Raw genomic sequence first — 20,584 nt, 5'->3', positions numbered from 1 at the left:
GAGTCTGGGGAAATAGCTGCGAGTAGCTCGCCCGTAGCATGTGGAATTTATTGGATTCACCTACAATGCCTGGTATTCTTTTACTCTATTGATTCCCTTGTATGCTTTGTCTGGATTGGAACGTAATTATAGGCAGGGGGAATGTTCAATGCATTTCCTGGATTAAAAAAATCTGGTGGCATTCAATCTTAATTTATGTAGGTAATTACTAAACGTTCTACAATTTGTTAAATGTCATCATAAACATCCGAGCCCTTTTCCCAAACTATGTTGGGGTCGGCTTCCAGTCTAACCAGATGTAGCTGAGTACCAGTGCTTTAGGAGCGACTGCCCTATCTGACCGCCTCAACCCAGTTACCCGGGTAACCCAATACCCCTTGGTTAGATTGGTGTCAGACTTAGGCACTGGCTTCTGACTACCCATAACGACTGGGCACAGGATGTTCAATGACAGCAGTTCAAATTGATGAAACAGTGTTATTAATGAAACCAACCTTTAATGAAACCTACCACTCTTTCTACTACATTGAAAAACAAATATTAACTACATGAGATTGTTTTGTCCGCTCAGTGTTCCTAATTCCTCAGCGGTATGTCCTTGGCATCATGGGACTACTGGCGGTTTGCAACGCGTATACCATGCGGGTCTGCCTCAATCTCGCTGTCACTCAGATGGTGAACAATACGAAGAACGAGGAACAACATTACGACCCCAACGCTTGTCCTGATGAAAGCGAGTTCATTACAAATGGAACTGTCAGTTCTAGACCGGTAAGTCTATTTTTGATTGTTACTCTTCGATAAAACTGTAACATGCGAGCTGAAATAATTCTTAACAACAAATATCACGCTGTTAGTAAAACGATAAACGTCCATGATTTCTAAGTTTTTTTCTTAAAGTGTTAAGCAATAATTTTTCTAATATGAAAAGGTCTAAATGAATGCTATGGTACGAGGAGAGCTCCAAATAAATGCTTATACAGAAATAATAAAGTAAAAATACAACACTCGTCCATTTCATTGTATTTTCTTTGAAATTCTTTTGTTGAGAAAATACAAAGAACAAGTGTTTTGTCGTCATGTTTTTCTCATTGTATAGGTAAGCATACCATTGTTTTTATAGGCGTAACACCAAATTCATACATAACGAAAAAAATATGGTTGAGAAAAAAATGATTTATATCACCCTCTGTAAACAATAACTTCTAGCTTAAATCATAAACACGTAAAATAGTTTCATTTCAGTTTTCATTGTCTATGATTTACTGGGGCAACTTTCCTAGCGTTGTTGTTATCATTAGTTCTAAACTATTGCGCGACTAGCATACCAGTTTGAACTAGATACACGTTGTACTAGAAGAGGTATTTAATCCATCGGCTTTACTTATTATCATGTCTCTACCAGACCTCGGGACTATAGAGTCCCGGATTTTTGGGAGGCGAACGTGGGGCCGAAGCCAACACGCTGAAGCCCTTTTGAGACAACTTTAATGAAATGGTGACACAAAGCCGACGATTATCCCTGTATACACTATAGAAATGTACCCAAGGACAATCCCCGGTTCTGTGCTAAACTATTGCTAACTATGGATGAAAACTACTTGGGCTATTGTGATGGGATGCTAATGGACTAGGAATGGGGAAACTACGGGAACTATGGCACCTGCCGATAACAATGTAATAAATACACGTAAAAATGGCAGGTGGAGACTCGCCAACTCACTTACTGGGCCCCCGGGAATCAGTCACTGAAAAGCAACAAGAGGGCAACAGGGATTATTATCATTGTTATTAAAACACTCACGAATGGGAATAAAGTGTAGATATTTTATCTGTTAGCAATTCTGTAAATAATGGGATAAGGCATGCAATCGTTTACTTTGTAGTGCATTCAATCATTATTTTTGCTTCTTTGAATGAACTATATTTTTATACATGCTTATTTAGTTGATGGCTAGACTACATAACATTCAATAGTAATGAATAAGGGCGGACCAAATGAAGTCCAAACTGATTTAAATCTCTACTTCAAGCACCATTGTTTGATTCCCAGATGGGACATAAATTAGATATTGGGCTTTAAAAAATATGTGGCTTAATCGCCTTATTAATTTACAAATACCTAGTAGTGAAAAAATAGCATACTTATAACACATAGTAACATAAAGTAAGCATTTACATTGAAATAATACAATGAGAGCTATTTTCCCATGGGTTCATATTTCCAGTTGTGTCGATTTTATATCAAAGTACACTTCAATAATAAACCGAGTGCTGCGCCAAATAATTGCTTTCAGCTTCATTGTTCTACTGATAATTAATTAATTTAATATTTAAATCATTGTCACGAAATGAAATACAGTGACGTTACCGGTGTAAAGAGAAAATATTACATTATACATAGAATTGGACTGATTTTTGCTGACTTCATTGTCAATGTAAAACATGAGTGATGAAACGAAACAAAAATATAAATAACTTGACAAACTATTCCCCTACTCCGAAAACTCCAATATTATTGAGTGCTGTGTGGTTGAATATTTTAAAGAAAAGAGTCTCAGGTTGACCTGTATGTAGGTATGTATGTTTGTGCACAATTATCTGGCACGTCTGGCTGGACTGTTTTTGAGGCAGTTTTCAACAAAGTAATTGTCTTACTAGATGTGGATTTGACATTAATGGTGTAATTTTGTCACGACGAAAATAAATTAACCCATCATTATATTTAAATTACTCCCGCAGGCCACCCATAATCCCAAAACCACCACATTAATCCAAAACATCTTTTTTATTCCAGTACGCGATCTTCGACTGGTCAGAATCCACTCAAGGGTTGATTCTCAGCGGGTTTTACTACGGGTACGCTATTACCCACGTCCCTGGAGGCTACTTAGCTGAACGCTACGGAGGGAAATGGACCTTAGGCATCGGTCTATTAAGTACGGCGATATTTACTCTGCTCACACCTGTGGTTGTAAAAGCTGGGGGCGCTACGTGGCTGTTCATACTGCGAGTGCTTCAAGGAATGGGAGAGGTTAGTAATCTGTGGTTCAGGATATTTATAGACGATTGGTAGATTGATGTGTTGAGGTTTTGTGTTGCTATATTGTTGAGGTTGCAAATAAAACGGGTTTTGTAGCCGGTCACGAAATGGTCTAACAGTTTTGACAAAAAAACATTTGGGATCTGTTATCGCTAAGGTTCTCTTAACAGACGGATCAAAGAAAAATTGGCCTTGTTGTTTAATGGTATTTTAATAAATTATCCTTATTCTATTGGACCACTTTTTGGCTGAAAGTACCAAATCAATCTGGTACTTCATACTTCTATACATTGTTACGACATGAGACACATTAAATACCTACATTACAATATTTTGTATTTAACATGTGTACAACTTACTCAAAATACCAAAAACAAGAGGCCATTTCAGGACAGGCTCATATTTTTATAAGCAACCATAACCACACATATGTAGGTACATACACAAACACACTTATAAGTAGTTGTGAATATACAGTCTTTTATAATTTTAATTTAAAATTAACCATGCGAAGATTACCGTAGTAATTTTATTGTTTGCAAATCAACAAGATTAGGGGAAACATTGTGAACATGCTGACAAAAACATCATTTATGTGAATATTTTTACCATGAAACGTAAACAATGAGTAGTTGGAACACCATTGTTGTACAAGAACAATACTAATATGTATGACTGATTTATTATTATTTCTAGATTTAAAAAATTGATGTTCTTCTTTACTTGTTGGCGGAAAATAACACATTTTTCTTAGGTATTTTGTAAGTCAATGATTTGTTTTTGACTGTAAATGCTTTATCGTAAAGTTGTGTTAAACAGAGTTCATCGACTTTTTAAATTTATGCTTAACACCAAAGACATACATAAATAATATTTAGTAGAGACTAGGTATTTTATTCTAAAAACCTAGTTCTTTAGAATAAAATACCTTAACACTTAAGAATAGTACTATAATATCGTATGCTTACTATACCTACCAAATTTTTATTTTGTTGATTAAATGTCGATTGACAGATTTGCCGTGACATAGGATCGTGCAAGTGCAGCCGCAACCTTGTTTTTATTATGTCTCTCTATTCCTCTCACAAATGTAATCCAAGGTTTTTTACTGCATTTTTTTGCAGTTCGATTATTAAAAGGATTTTTATAGCATTACCTATGTACAAAAAAAATTTAGTTTAAATAAGTGCTGTCAAACTGCTGATGCACTTTATAAAATGCTTTTATAAAAAAACAATAATTAGAAGTGTTACTAATGCAATAGAGAGTTGGATAAGTTCAAAACATAACCAATTAGTCCAACAATTCTTCCGCTTCACTTTTCTTTCTAGCTTTATACCTAATTTGGAAATAAACAGCAACAGTCATGTCATGTTTGCCACAAGAAAGAAATCAATTGACTTTGAACCCCAAAAAGGGAAGATTTTTAATTTAACTTTTTCTTTTTGGGCCCCGACATGTTATGTTACAAGATTACATTCGCAAAACCAATTTAAAATAATCTTTTATCTTTGTTAAGCGAAACAGGGAAACTCTTTTTTGACGGAATTTCGGAAATCGGTTCTTTTTTAATGCCTAATGTTATGTAACGTACATAATATGTATGTACATCCATGGAAGGAGAAAACATGCTGCCCTGACCTCAAATAAAATTGGGATAAGGGCAGGAGGATGATGATGATGAGTGATTTAGTAATTATGAAAGTACCTAGGTATTATGGATTATGAAAGTACGTTTTCATTCTTTATGAATCACTGAATGACTCTATCGATTGGTGAAAATTGGATGAATATCCACGTAGTCGTTTGTGAGCTTATCGTGAACATACAATCTGACATTGTGGAACACTTTTTTTATTATAAATAGTTAGCCGTGGTTTCATCCTCATACCGTCGGAACTGCTGCTCGTACCGGGATAAAATATAGCCTATGTTACTCAGAAAATAATGTAGTTCTCAGTAGTTTTTGAGTTTATCCAATACAAACCAACAAACCAAATTTTCCTCTTTATAATATTAGTACTTATAGACAATTACATTATACTCATTCATCTTTCAGGGTCCCACAATGCCAGCTTTGATGATTGTACTAGCCCGATGGGTGCCACCTCACGAGAGATCGCGACAAGGGGCCCTGGTGTTCGGTGGAGCTCAGATAGGAAATATCTTTGGATCCTTCATGTCAGGGTTCCTGATGGCGGGAGACGGAGACTGGGCGAATGTGTTCTACTTCTTCGGATGTTTCGGGATACTTTGGTTTTTGGCTTGGGTGAGTGATGTGATTATGACAAGTAATCAATTATTAAATAGCTGCTATCTGTGTCTCTATTCCTGAGAAAAATACTACAGACTATCCTGTGTTCGAAATTGTATTTTGATCAGCTTAGGAACTTTGGCGTGAAACGCGGACAGACATACGGAGTTACCTTATGGTATTAATTACATTTTGTGTTTGTTGCAAGACTTAGAAAATTTAAAGACTGAAGTGTCATTGCTCTGCAAACACCAAAGAGTGTAACTTGAATTGTTAAGTTTTCCAGGCAGTACGTACTTTGTGAAAAATAATCTGCAAAATTACGCACTAGAAATTTAAAATTCCATTGCTATTAAAAATATTGTGATGTTCATTAAGATTACGTTTTGCAATAAAGTAGGAGCATTAAAGCATCCATAATATTAAATGTGCCTACTAAGTGCGTGATAGCAATCAAAGTTTATTAAACAGATAATTATAGTGATGTACATAATTACCCAGAGACTAGTTAAAGCGAATGAAGGTGATCGACTGTCCTTTTAATTGATGTATGTAAATGTGCTTCGTCACACTTATTACCGGTAAATAAATTGTCTTAAATGTCTTCTCGGTATAAACATGTGAGTACATCATAAACGTGTTAGTTATAAGGATAAAGGACGTTGAAAAATAAAAGATTAAAAAACTATCCCTAGTTTAAGGATATATGGGGCTGTTCAACAAGAAATATATAACTGCCATATGCACAATTTTATAAAATGTCTTTTGTTATTTTACCAACTTGCAATAACCACCTTCTGCGCCGACAATTAGCTTGTTTATCTATACTATTATTATAAAGCTGAAGAGTTTGTTTGTTTCTTTGTTTGAACGCGCTAATCTCAGGAACTACTGGTCCGATTTGAAAAATTCTTTCAGTGTTAGATAGCCGATTTATCGAGGAAGGCTATAGGTTACTTTTTATCCGGGTTCTTGCAGAGGTTTCCATGGGATGCGGGTGAAACCGCTGGCAGAAGCTAGTGATTTATATATGGGTATTCCAGAACGAAAAAATACCCAAAAATAGTTTTTATTTATCACCATACGAAATCCTAAATAACATTATGTACAATATGAAAACCAGTTACTATTAATTTTTCCAGAGTATCCTATGCTACAGCACACCAAACACACACCCGTACATTTCTGAAGAGGAACTGAAGTACTTGAACGAGACGGTGACCAGTGCTGACACGAAGAGCGTCAGGGATCCTGTACCATGGAAGGCTATTGTGCGCTGTGTGCCTGTTTGGGCACTGCTGTTTGCTGCTGTAAGTATTTGCCTAGCCTTTTCCTAAGAGTCGATTTTCAGTCTAAACGGGTGCAGCTGAAAACCAGTGTTTTTTTTGACAGATTAGCTTGATGTGCTGGCATCTGCATCTTTTTTGTTCTAAAGTAACTCATTTTTATAAGTCAATGAAGCAAGCGGACAATCGGACTATGTTTGCCTAAAATAATGCTAAACAAAAGAACACACAAATAATATGAGCATTTTAAATAATAATTCACGTTGATGCTACCACTCGCTTTTGCAAGTATGTAAGAGTGAAATTAAAACATTATAATTACAGTAGAAATTTCGTGAAATTCGCTCCGAATCTACCATCGAAATGTATATTTTTCATAAATAGAAAAATGATGCTGATTTTTGTGAAATGAAAGCAGAATTTTGCAAGTGCTCTACAATATTCAGAAGAGCTGAAAAAATTAAGCGCATATGTTTAATGATAAAATTTTATTAAGGTCAAATGTCGTAAATGCAAATAAGAGGTATAGATAGGAAATAACTGCGCATCTGTTATTTAAAATCTAGAAAGAAAACGATTAATTTAGAACGCAGTATTTACACATCAATTCCATAACTGTCACATTAAAACAACACGTTCTATAACAAAACAGTTAATTATTATCAATATGACATAACCTCTAATAAATACATAATTTACTAGCAATTGTTTAACAAGTACCGTTTACACCTATTAACCCACAGTATCGTGCACGAGGACATTAGAACAAAGAACTTTCCTCACTAATTGGATAATAATAAACGTTTATATAATTAATACAAGGATCTTGCTCAGTTATTTTCATAAAGAAAATTAATTAGAGCAACTATTGTGAGAAATATGCTGATGAATACATTTCTCTTCTGCAATATACAAATAATTAAAAAGAAAACCTTGATTACAATATCTTGATGCGATTATGCAATATTTTGTTTTACAAGAATGTTATTTGTTTGTTTTTTTTCTCTTTTCTTCAAATTAAAATTAACAATTCTTACCACATGATAAACAAAAACAGTTCATGTTAAATCGAATAGCCTAATCGTAACTTCGCGGAAGTCACAGCGCAGCAACCATAGTATTTAGGTATCAAATCAACTTATTACTTCGGGTTGGGCGCATTACTGTGCTCTGAAGTTAGTTGCGAGCCGCCATTAAGATCGACGACAACTATACATTTCGTGAAACTTGAAAATGGAATGCCCAAGCAAAATATATAACCTGTTCTATATTTTTCAGGTTGGTCACGACTGGGGCTACTATACAATGGTGACAGATCTTCCTAAATATATGACAGATGTTCTAAAGTTCAACATCGCAGCCACGGGTACTCTTACTGCAATCCCTTACCTCGCCATGTGGATCAGCTCCTTTATATTCGGTTGGGTGTGTGACGTGTGTGTCAAGAGAAAATGGCACACGATCAAGACGGGAAGAATTATTCATACTACTATAGGTAATATTTTGATATTCTATTTTTAATGATAAAGCACAAAAAATTACCTATTACAATGCTTACAATTTGTAGGATAATAAGGCACTTTTTTATCTCTTGAGTTAGCCACGGAACCCGACTAGTCTGGAGTTTCTAGTACATCCTTTATAACTTAACGGCAACGCAACCATTTATGACACGAAAACAAAAGACAAATCTGTTCTCTCAGGAGATTTGCCAAAAACAAAAGAACATCTGCCAGCATAAAACATTACAAATCCTCGTAACCTTCAAGGCATATTAATGTATCATTTACCCATTTCAAATATCGCTAACACAATAACTGGTACGTGAAACCTCGTAGTTGTTCTTTATTATCATGGAGTAACGAAAGATGAGGGGAGATGCCATAATGTAAGTAGGTCAGGCACCTTTTAGGTCAAACAGGTACGGCGGGTATGACCAAAACGATCAGTTTTGAGTGAACTAACGAGGCATTCAGGTTCTTTGAGACATGCATCTCCATCTCCCGAGCCTTTTCCCAACTATGTTGGGGTCGGCTACCAGTCTAACCGGATTCAGCTGAGTACCAGTGTTTTTCAAGGATTGGCTACCTATCTGACCTCCTCAACCCAGTTACCCGGACAACCGTTACATCTGTCAAAATATCAAAATTTTGGTCGAAAGAAACGTTTCTCCTACCCCACACCCCCGCATTTTGGCGCGCTACTTTCTTCGAAGATTTTCCGTTATGGCACCTCCGCTAGTCATTTCATTCTCCATGTTTATTATATTGTAGCACGTTTCATAAATCCTCTACCATTTGTTACAGCTGCTACTGGGCCCGCAATATGTATCATATTGGCGTCATACTCGGGATGCGATCGGTTCGCCGCCGTCGCCTATTTCATAGCCTCGATGGCCCTAATGGGAGGATTCTACAGCGGAATGAAGGTAATATAGTAATTTTCCGAAGCTATACTGTTAATGGTTACGTAGCTGTTTATGGGCCGTCTGGGAGCGGTAAGGTTATTTGGTTGTAAATGGGTATGTGAGGTTCAGGGTGTAAAGGTTTGGTAATGTTTGCCGATTAATATAATCGATGAAACTTTACGGAAGGAGAAATTGGATTAGAATATGAATTTTCTCTCTGTTTACCTATATCATCCGGTTTAAAAAGAATACATAAATAAAATTACTACGGGAGTAAAATACATTATGTCTCTATACACGGAAACTCAGTGCTATCTCGCACTGTTCTTAAGTGCCATTAGGATTTAGAATCCCTCTCACATAGACCGATATTAACATTAAGTTTGTTAGTTAATATTCAGCGTTATCATCCCACGTACATTCGTGCTAATTCAGATTTCATTATCCCGAGCAAAAGCTTCAGAAACAAGCCAGATAACTCAGTAGATGACTGTACCTACTTTATTGCTTCAGAAAGTGGGTTGTGACCCGAATTTTGATGATCTTCCATCTTATAAGGTCACGTAAGAAATTGTGTACCTTTGATATTTTCTGTACGCGTACGAATATCTCATTGTAAATAAATTGCTGATGAAATTTGCGTGATGTGTGCTTGAAAAATGAAATATAAAATACGCCGAGTTTGCTTTTGCCGATAGAATCTATGAGGTATTCGAATGGGGACGACCATTAGGCGTGCTTTGTTTACAGTCGCTAGCGAATTTAGGTCAGATGAGTAAATGCCAATAACTCCGAAAGTATGAATGTTAGGTACCCATTTTAGCACATAAGTAAGGGTATTTTTATTGGAAACTGTGCCATGATACTCTATTATTTCAACTCATTCTTACTGATTACTAAAATTCAAAGAATTATACGTTTTCGTTTTGTAATTTTTTAGTACCAAATAGTCTTCAAAATGTGTTCCTACAGTGTGTACATATTACGAGTATATATTCTTTGAAATAAATCACTTTTGAGAAGGGCTGTAAATTGGTGTATTAACAACTAGCCAACAGAACCAATAGCTCTTTGTACTGAACTAAATATCGTTCTTGGATTGAGTTTCTAATAATTTCGCTAAGCTTTGATTGGTAGGTCAAACTTGTTATGTTGCTATTTCACGCTTAAAAGCTTTTAGTTTGGGCTATAACGTTTCAATTCCTGGAAAATTACAGTTATTGTTACCACTTCGGAAAATACAAATAGGTAATTTGTACACGAAGTTATAAACTACAGTGAAGCCGCTTTTGATATTTTGATAATTAAGGGTTATTCAGAGATGATACCTATATGAAAATAAATAGTTAAATTTTTGACCAATTTTTTTATATTTTTTTTTAACTATTAATAGATCTTTATTCACAAAATATGTACATTAATTGAAAAAATAAATAAAAATAAACTTATATATATACATATATACAACTTAAAACTAATACCTACAGTTTGACCAATAATATAAATAGAAGCAAATAAATCTATTGGCCGTAATTGAAATGCACCCCATTTGGCACAGACTTCATCTTCAAATTAAAATTAATCTTTAAAAACTTTCAAATTTAATCCATAAATTAAACTGCGAAGAAAGCTGACTACTTTATTGGATAGCGATGAAAACTGTGCCAATATGTATGCGCTCGAGAGCTTTGGAAGGCCTTTACACCCACGTGAACACATTTATTTCTATGTACCAACACACGGAGGACAAAATGACTAGTGGAGATGTCATAGCGCAAAATCTCCTAAGAAAGTAGCACGCCAAAATGCACGTGTTCGGGGGATGAGGATTGTTTCTAGTTCCCCCCTCATACGCCTTCTCTAGAACGTGCCCTTTTTTGGACAGATTGATCTTGATTTGACAAGGAGCTCAAACGCCTCGTTAGTTCAAGTAACTGATCACGTACGTTACTTGACGTACAATAAGACTTACCTGCCTTATGGAATCTCCGCTCATCTTTCCTTCCTCTATGTAACAACATGACGGCAATTTGGCAGGGGTGGCTAACATTTACTTGTTATGTTCGTAGGTTAACGCGTTAGATCTGGCACCGAACTACGCTGGCTCCTTGACCGCCATGATCAATGGGACGTCAACGATATCTGGAATCATCACGCCTTATTTGATTGGGTTGTTAACGCCTGATGTAAGTATTGCTATTTGTTTTCCTTTCTACTTTAGGCTTACACATTTGTAGATTTTCCAAATATTGGTGAATCTATATGTTTTGTGGTGACGTGGTGGCCTTACTTAGTGCTTCACCCACTAAGTTTGTATGTACTTTCTTAGTATATCTTGGACACAAATGGCTGATAAAAATGTGAAGGAAAATATCTCGACGAAACCTCAACTATAAAGTATGAAATCACCAACCCACGTTGAAGCGTGGTGGATTCACGCTCAATCCTTCTCCGTGTGGGAGGAGGCATGTCTCCAGCAGTAGGATGACAAAAAAATAGGCTGTTACTATAACTATACATATAATATAGTAAGATTGCTTTATCTTTTAAAAACATTTGCTATTTGCTAAAGTTTATCTTCGTAGGATTGATTAAAATAGAAAAAAAAAACATTTTGACTAATTCAATATTATAACACATTAAAGTCCGCTATGTGTTAAATATTGATGCGCGCAAAGGCCGTCCGGAGGGCATTTTCTTGACCCAAGTCGAAGTGGAAAGTAATGTTTTCCGAACTCAAGTTTGTTGGCAACTCAGCAGGCGGAAGCTAATTGGTTTTTTATGTAGTTTTATGGGTCACGTAAAGATCTACTAGGTATTTGATATCTTCGCAAGTTTACTTCTCGTTTCAAAGCTCTTTGATTTTATGTGATGACTGAAATATTAGTTCTAAATTCAATTATGTAGTGTAGTGTTTTTCATGTTCGTAAATGCAAGTTTGTTTTGATGGAAAATATACACAATAGCTTAGATATTGCATTGAAGTTTTTTCGTCCAGGTCTTTGTAATATGTTTCTTTAGAAAAAATACGATCCGGGTACATACTTAGTTCATAATACGGACAAAATCCTTTGTTAGACAGCTTCTATTATATGAGAATATTCACGATGAAGTTATTGGGGTAGGCCCTTTTGAATTCAGTTTTATAGACCCTGTTTTGGCTTAGCATATCTCTTTTGTAGCGTCTTATGAAAATATTTAGTTTTATAGTTACGCTTACAAAATATAGGATATTCGATTGTAGGATTTATTAAAACAAAACAAGCAACGTCGAGTCATTAAGGATAAGTATCACACCGACTAACATTAAACTATGTTTAATTATGTTACTAATACTTAAAAAGATTGTCCAAATTTTAACCAGTAATTAAATAATAAACATATTGTCCCGCAAAATTAACGCTACATATTTTTCGCTACATTTTAAACCAAGAATTTATTCATCAAAATACCGTAAAGAAAAATAAATTAGCAAGAATTTTCCAGTTAAAAATACACGAGCCATTGTGTAAAAGGCTGCAGGCGTTTCAGCGTTGCATTTGAAACGCTGTTGAGTTTGGATAAACAAAGCTAATTATCTGGCCGGTGTTACGGAGCCTGAAATGTGTTAACATTGCACATTGCCTGTAATGGTGCTGCAGGCACAATTGTGCCAATAAAACTATGGTAATGGAACTGTAACATATGTAAATTGGATATGGTTTGTTTAAATAATACCGTTATTAGTTGTACCAGCGACGTAGCATGTTTGTAAGTAACAATATTTTGGACATCATTGTTAGTGTGAACGGATTTGGTATTTTTTACCAATAAAGATCCCATTATTAAAAAAAAAAATTGGGCGAAGAATATTCAAAGAAGCGAGTTGGTATCTTTCAAAACTGAACTTTTCACAAAGCAATATCCTTTAAAATAAGCACAAAAGAGAAAACTCACTCAAAAGATTTCACTCATCACAGACGATCACGTTCGCTCATCGCCCCAATTTTCAAACTTTTTAAGATGTTAGCAAATCAAGCAGAATGATTTTCAAAGGGGCCTTGTCACCCATAACTTTGTTCTGAACAATAAATAGGCCTTTATTAATAAGACATTTTCAAGTTAGTGTCAAGTTGCGACGAGATTTCAAGTTTGTGGCTTTAATGCGAACTTTATGCTCTTGAAGCTGTGTCAGTCCTGTTGACTATGTGTTCAGTTCGATCGCTATTTATAGAGCAATCGATGAGGGCAATACAGACTAGCAACTATTGGTATCAGTTATTGTAATTGCCACGCTTTATGTTAGATTTTAGTGCTAACAATGGAGGATGATGAACTATAATAGAACTGAATTTTGTTAATACTAGCTTCCACAGGCTTACGCGCGTCCCGAATACTCTACTTCTCACACACCTATTAACGAAGACTGAAGAGCGATATATTCGTACACCTTACAAACTTCCATATAAAAATTATTAGTTAGATATCTTTTTACCATTCAGTAAATATCTGGTAACTTCAACTAAACGCAAAAGGTCTTCTTGAGGGATATCAACTACTGCAATTAGTTTCCGAAATATGATGTGACTTCGATACACTTCTAAAAACGAAACTAATTAGTTAGAGGGTGTGTCAGAAGTGTCCAGTCTACGTGTCTTAATAGTTTCCGACAGTTGCTGCTTGTTACATTGGCGAAGTAATGCAATTACGTGCGGTGCAGGACTTGCTTCCTTCAGTGGCATCGGGAATTTAACTATGCCATTTATCGGTCAAATGCTAGTAGGTTATATAGGTTCCTCATTACAAACTTTCTGACTAGGTATTACTGTAGGTATTGAATTTTGAAAGTCTAAGTTTGATATGAAATTTTAATGAGAGTAATGAGGTGAAAGTTTTCATCTGAAAGCTATTTCTGTTTACCTAATTATTTTTCTTTGCTTGATTAATTATAGAGGTACTATCTGGCTGTGCCAGAAATAGGATTAGGTATTATTATTTTACGTAGAGATTGTAACACCTACTACAACTCACAAATAGTTCGAGGGATTTTAATTTTATGTTACCTTGTAACAAAAAAAATCCTCACAAACAACAGTATATATTTATTATTTATATATTGATGTATTTATTTTGTCCCCAGTCAACACTAGCCCAATGGCGAATAGCATTCTGGGTGTGCTTCGCTGTCCTGGTAGGCACAAACGTGGTCTACATCTTCTGGGCAGACGGCAAGCAGCAATGGTGGGACGATGTGAGACAATACGGGTACCCTGAGGACTGGAAGCATGGCCCCTTGAAGATGGCTAATCAAGACAAAGAGAAGAACAAAGCTATTGAAGCTAAGAACTCTAAGAAGTAACATAGAAGTGTTGTGATTGGAACTTTTTGTGACCACAGATGATGTGTAGGAATTTGTAAATAGTTTGCAGTTGGTATGAATTTGAAGTTTCGTTAAATGGCTACAAGATTTAAAAAATCTTGCTGTAATGATTATAACTTAGTACATAATTCTATTTAAGTCTTTTCATAAAATAACAATTTTGGTATCAAAAATATTTGTGATAATTCCTTGTTGATTCGCAAATTCCTTTTGACGAGTCTTTTTTCATCAGTCTGTGGTCAAAGTTGTCAAATAAAAATTACCAATTATAACTTAAGTATTTATAAGTAACTAATGTGATTAGCTAAGTATTATTTAAGCAATTCTGGTGATATTACCTGCGTTGAGAGAGAATAAGGAACTTCTTTCACTGAGGCCGTGGCTCAATCAGCCCGGAGGATGAAAAACTATGCCATTCTGGGCCTTAACTACTACCGTTAATTAGAGGACTTGGCCTAGAATTTTAATTACGGCACGACTTTTAATTGAAATTACGATTCGTTCAGATTGGATGACGATTGAGTTGTGAAACGTATTTTTGAGAACTGATCGTAACGATTTCTGCTTTTTGTAAGCGATTCCTTGAACCAATTTACTTTTGCGCAGTTACTTAAGCTGATTTCAAGTACATTGTTTTGAACGTATCAAGATGTGTTTACCCAAAATCTTATCAAGAAAAATGTTATGCTTTTAGGTAAGAGATATCAAAATTATTGGTAATTCTAAAATAAACAGAATAACTAACAAATAGTCTGTCTGAAACCTATGTAAACAACTTTTTATCAAACATGTTTGTTGATGTGCCATTTTAAATTCTTGTAGTGACATTAATTTACAAATATTGTTTTTATTCGATTCTTTATTTATTTTCATGATATCAACATTATTTTTAGAAATAAGTTTTATTACAATTGTTTCATTCGAATTAATCTATTTAACGTACACATTTTTTGTTAGATGGCCAACATTTGTTTTATCTTTTCACGTAATTTTGCTGACTATTAACTGGATACAGATTAAGTACAATGAACTCAAAAGGCGTAGTTACCATTCACATACATTATGCTATACAAATTAATACATTAGTCATGTAATTTTAATATAGTTGTAATTAATTAGGCTTAAATACAATTTCCTAACGTTTGCAGCGAATGTGATATGTTTAGTATTTTAAATGTCAACGAGATGATGAAGTAACAGTCGAATGATATTGTGGTATTTTATAAAAGATTTAAAAATAAACTGTTGAAAAATATTTTCGTTGTTTTTCTACCCAGTTCGGAAAGTTCAGCGTTCTCAGTACAGCGCCTGATGAAATTATTATAGCAATAAACTTGGAAGAACTTTGACTAAAGCTTAATGAGTCCTAACAGACTGTTAAATTATTTTGCTCACAAGATTTCTATTCTTGGAGCACTTTATACATAACTTTGTTTATTGTTTAGAATTTGCTAAAGTCTGTAAAGGCGTACGAAGTTATCTACCTGAGTACTTTTATAGGTATTAATTACGCCTACCTATTTTAAGTTTGAATGTTCCAATAACTTGAAGAATTCAATCGATACGGATTTTATTTGTTGAGATTTCTAAGTTATGGTACTTACCTGGTTTAAACTAGGAGACGAAGACGAAGACCCGCATCAGTATTGACATGCGCTGGTAAGTACGCGCGAAAGCATCGTTCTATTTGATTTATTATAATATTGTCTTGTCCAGAGTATCGTTAAAAAAATTACTTGTCATGACAGTTCTGCACTCACATTAAAACATCACAGATAGAGCGAGTTATTAAGAGTTTGTACCTACCCAACGCAAGAACACCAGTGAATTTTACGTTGCTTTTAGGTCTCATATCTTCGACATTTTACCTGATAAAGATCAGATGATAAGAGAACGCCTAAAGTAGATATTCCGTGTCCCTTTGCAAACTAAAGCAACATTTTATACAATCGGTTTACAATCGAGAGATATAAAAACGAATGCTGAATAGTCGTTTAGTTACAAGTTGTCTAATCGACTATTTAAATCGATAAACATGTATTCAATACTGAGTGCTGATTCTAGTCAAACAATGTGTTCTGAATAGTAAGTAATCACTTAGCCTTGTCAATATTATTTAAATATGCTTAGCTGTTGTATTGTGATGAATTAATAAATTCGTGCATTACATATTTGTATACTATCTATGTCTCACAGTTTTACCCTTGTCCTGAGGGAACGTCTTCTAATAAAAGCGTCAATAAAATAATATAGCCTATATCACTCGGGGATGAGAGTAGTTTACTAACGGAGATTTTTTTTTTCTGTAGTTTTAGAGCCTACTACTATCTACTACTCTATACATATGTATAAATAAACAAACAATCAAATCCCTCCCCTTTACAATACATACCTACATAGATTTAAATAATAACTGTATGTATGCTTGTTGGAGTTTGGTATTTACGCGTCGAATACGTTGTGATATTAACTGGCAATTGAATGCAATTGCATTTGATATAGGCATACAATCTGTGTTCATGGGCTCTGTTGTGTCAATAGGGTATTACATGCATTTTTGAAATATATCTTAAATAAATTCTTTAGTCTTAATATATCTCTAAAAAATTAAAAATAATTTTTTTTCTCACGTTATGTACGAATATAAATTAATTGTTTTATCATAATTTCAAATTTCGCGAAAACGCGGCACACAACGGACGCCATGATTGTTTTTTGGTCATGACGTCATTACGTTAGTAAGCAAACTACAGCTGTCAGTAATACATATATTGATATGGATTGAAAATTTTAATAATGAGTAATTATGCTCCGTATCGTTGGTGTGTTGTTTCTGAATGTGAGAACACTAGTGTAAAAACACCAGACAAATCATGGATTCAAGTACCAGTGGATATAAATATGAGAAACACTTGGTTAAAAGTTGTTTACTACCGTAATGACGTCATTAGCATGGCGGCGACATTTCGTAGTGTTCAAAGACAGATAAAAAAACCTAAAAACTTTAAACTGCAATAAAAAATATATTTATGTACCTTACGAAGTGAAACTAACATTTCCCGATTGCTTTTCCTCTAAACAATCATTGTAATACACTTTTAATTTTTTTCTCATCTAGACTAAAATACCCTATTCATATTACAATGCGTCGGACAAATTGTAGTATGCCTAACTTGTAAATATTTTAGTGATTCGTTTGTCTAGGCTTAGATCCTACGGCTAAGTTTTGTGATTACAGGGTCTGGTTGGATAAAATGAATTTAATTGCAAAGTCAGTGTAACTATTAGTCTAGTATCCACAACATACCATTACAGGAAGCGGACGTCATTAAATACCCAATTTAAACATGTCTACATTTGATAAATTTGGTAAATATTTTCAGTTATTCCTACTTACCTACTTCATTTTTACAATGACTTCATCACAAATAAATAAGTTGCTGGAATTATTTTTTCTTATCACCAATCCCACTCTAAAAATCAGCTCTCTATTACACTTATGGACACATAAAATGGGTCAACATTGTTTTGTTTTAAATTATTGAACTTTACTAAATGCACGAGTCCCTTCGTTAGCTTGTTGCATTACACTTACATATTTACACTTATGGACACAAAAAATGACCTAAAATATTTTCTTTTACATTGGTGAAGTTTACTAGCTCGATGCAACAGGCGACCAAAGTTGAGAAGCCCGAGAGCAGCGTAATATTGAAACATGCTTGTTGACAACCGTGAAATAGGATGTAGCTTTTAGCTCTGCAATAAAATATCACTGGTGTATAGTTTTGAACACACATATAGATCAGTAGTCTATAGGCAAGACGACCCTTGGCTCAAAATGTAGTTTAAAATTATTTGTAGTTTTGTAGTAATATGGTTAAATTACAAAGATAGCCTAACAACTAACAATCTAAACAATACTAAATTCATATGTTATCACATATCATTGACAAAATCCACTTTGACCCGTTGCGACAATGAACGAGTAGATATCAATGGTCTTGAGAAGCATAAATTATAAACACAAGTATGACATCACTAACACAACGTGGTACAACACTAAATGAATAAAATTACGAGTTTGCGCAACCAACCGGTATAATGTACTGTATTGTCTTTAAAAGGCGATACCATGCTGATGTTTCTTGAAAAACGTGCTTCGACAGAAATAAAATTGGTAAATAAAATATTGTCACTAAGGGTCCGTCCTGCATGGGATAAACGAGGCAAGCGCGAGGCGATTCAAAGCGATTTAACAGACACTGCTGCTCTTGGTCACTTCAAAGGTGATGACAGTTTGCGTCGCGCCGCATCGCTACTCGTTCGCGTCCAGATAGACCACCTAGGATATTGTAAAGGGAGAACTGTGATGATGGGAGGGAGATAATTTTTATATTGGAAAAAAATCTAGATCAACGACCTTTACTAGATTAGAAAGAGATAAGCAGTGCTTACTTATAGACACGGTCCTTGTAAATAAACTTCTTCTACATCTGTCCATGTTATCGCATTCAGTGTTTAATACTGGAAATTTACAACAGAAAACCGGATTGTAGATTATATTTTTATTACCTACCTTTAAGTAATACCTACCTGTTTTAGTTTAATTGAAGGTTTAGTATGCCACGTGAAGTCAAATGACTTTGTACGCCTTTAAAACAATATAATAAAACTACATAATTATATTCTATGATTTTATTATATGATGATATTACCATAGATGATAGTCTTTTCAGTACATTCTGTTCGTGACCATGCCTTCATTAAAACTATAAAAGATGCTCTTATGTCATTTCGGAATATTAATAAAAAAAAGTATTCTTCATTGCCAGAGATAACGTATTTAATTACATTTTCTCATATAACTCTACCATGTATTTTTTTCATTAATTCTTTTTGTTATAAAATAACGATGGAGTTATTTTAAAATGGCCAACAATGCTATTTACTTTCAGTGAGTGTATTTTACAGAGTGTATTTGTATTGATTTCATTACTTACCCAAATTAATTGCCACCTAGTGTACTGCAAAAAAAAACTCAATACAAAAATATTGCGAATCGAAAATAAAACTTTCGCACACAAAATACATTCATCAACATTTCATGTCAGTTATTTCGCGCAGAGACTGATAATACTGTTGGCCAGAGTCAATAAACTACGAACTAGTCACATACCTCATATTCGCTGATAAATAATTCATGGTCACTCCGGAAACGTGTATTTTTGCTAGCACGAGTCGGTGTTAAAAAGTATGGAGGTAAGGTAGAGCTTTGTTTTTTTTATTGAGTAAAAAAGAGTTACCTATGTACTTTGGTTGGTCTTCATTGATAAAAATGCGTCTTTTAAGGTGATGAGTACAGTGCTATAATAAATGATGTAAAGGCGTTAACAATACACATTTTTATATTATTTTGTTATTTAATATTTAAAAAATCAAAATAAAATATTTCTATTCAAATACATCATTAAGTCCTATCAACATAAATACTCTACTTTTTTATTAGTTAGAAAAGTATTTTTGGCTAAGTCGTACTTATATAAATCGTCATACAAATGAAATTCGAAACTGAAATTGCTATACATATACCATTTAGAGAAGATATATTTTTTTCTAGCGATTTTAATATTCAAATGGCTGTAACTATAACAAAATCTATAAATAGAAACATTCGTCATTTGGTCTCATGAATAGTAGGCTTCATAAGTTTTTTGTCCATCTTAACTGCCTTGGTATAAAAACAGATTGCCAGGGATAAGTAGCTTGGTCATATCCTCACTGCCTGTTCCAAGGTTAAGGGGCTACGTCAGGGTTTCTCTTCCTGCAAACAGTTTTTTTTTCTAGATGGTGTAAATTTGGAATCATCTTAGAATACATATATTGTGGTGCTAAAGATATTTAAGAAGAGTCAACAGTGTATTGTAGACAGAACTTTAATTGCACTGCATTTCATAATAAGCAACCGTGTAGATTGTGGCGTGATTTGATATCCTTGAAAATTACATAATTCTGTTATAAATAAGCAAATATGTTTTCAGAATATTTACTTTAGATTCAAGTCAGATCTTCTGTTTGAAGGGGGCGTTACCAAGAAAGCTACAAAAACATGAGAACATCGTAAAAAATAATGTTTCGTGCTAATCATAAAAAGCTATCCAGTGTAAACAACTAGCAGAGCAATGTCCTATAAATAAACAAACAAATAAAGACGAATAGAACAAGCAAAAGTAAA

The 20,584-nt window shown here is 34.4% G+C and overlaps 1 protein-coding gene across 1 annotated transcript in view; it reads left to right on the top strand.

The window, feature by feature from the left end:
* The window catches only part of LOC135118541 (putative inorganic phosphate cotransporter), a 35,915-nt gene extending 20,311 nt beyond the window's left edge, over positions 1-15,604 (top strand). The window contains exons 3-10 of the mRNA XM_064040893.1: positions 572-771; positions 2,798-3,034; positions 5,103-5,312; positions 6,440-6,607; positions 7,862-8,078; positions 8,890-9,011; positions 11,060-11,176; positions 14,110-15,604. Of these exons, the coding sequence (XP_063896963.1) occupies positions 572-771; positions 2,798-3,034; positions 5,103-5,312; positions 6,440-6,607; positions 7,862-8,078; positions 8,890-9,011; positions 11,060-11,176; positions 14,110-14,328 (1,490 nt within the window). The 3' untranslated portion in view covers positions 14,329-15,604. The remainder of the gene's footprint in view (positions 1-571; positions 772-2,797; positions 3,035-5,102; positions 5,313-6,439; positions 6,608-7,861; positions 8,079-8,889; positions 9,012-11,059; positions 11,177-14,109) is intronic.
* The last annotated feature ends 4,980 nt before the right edge of the window (positions 15,605-20,584 follow it).

This window comes from Helicoverpa armigera, chromosome 2 (assembly GCF_030705265.1).
Source record: "Helicoverpa armigera isolate CAAS_96S chromosome 2, ASM3070526v1, whole genome shotgun sequence".
Classification (NCBI taxonomy): domain Eukaryota; kingdom Metazoa; phylum Arthropoda; class Insecta; order Lepidoptera; family Noctuidae; genus Helicoverpa; species Helicoverpa armigera.
The sequence above is the reverse complement of the archived record's forward strand: the minus strand, read 5'-3'. Positions and strand labels throughout refer to the sequence as shown.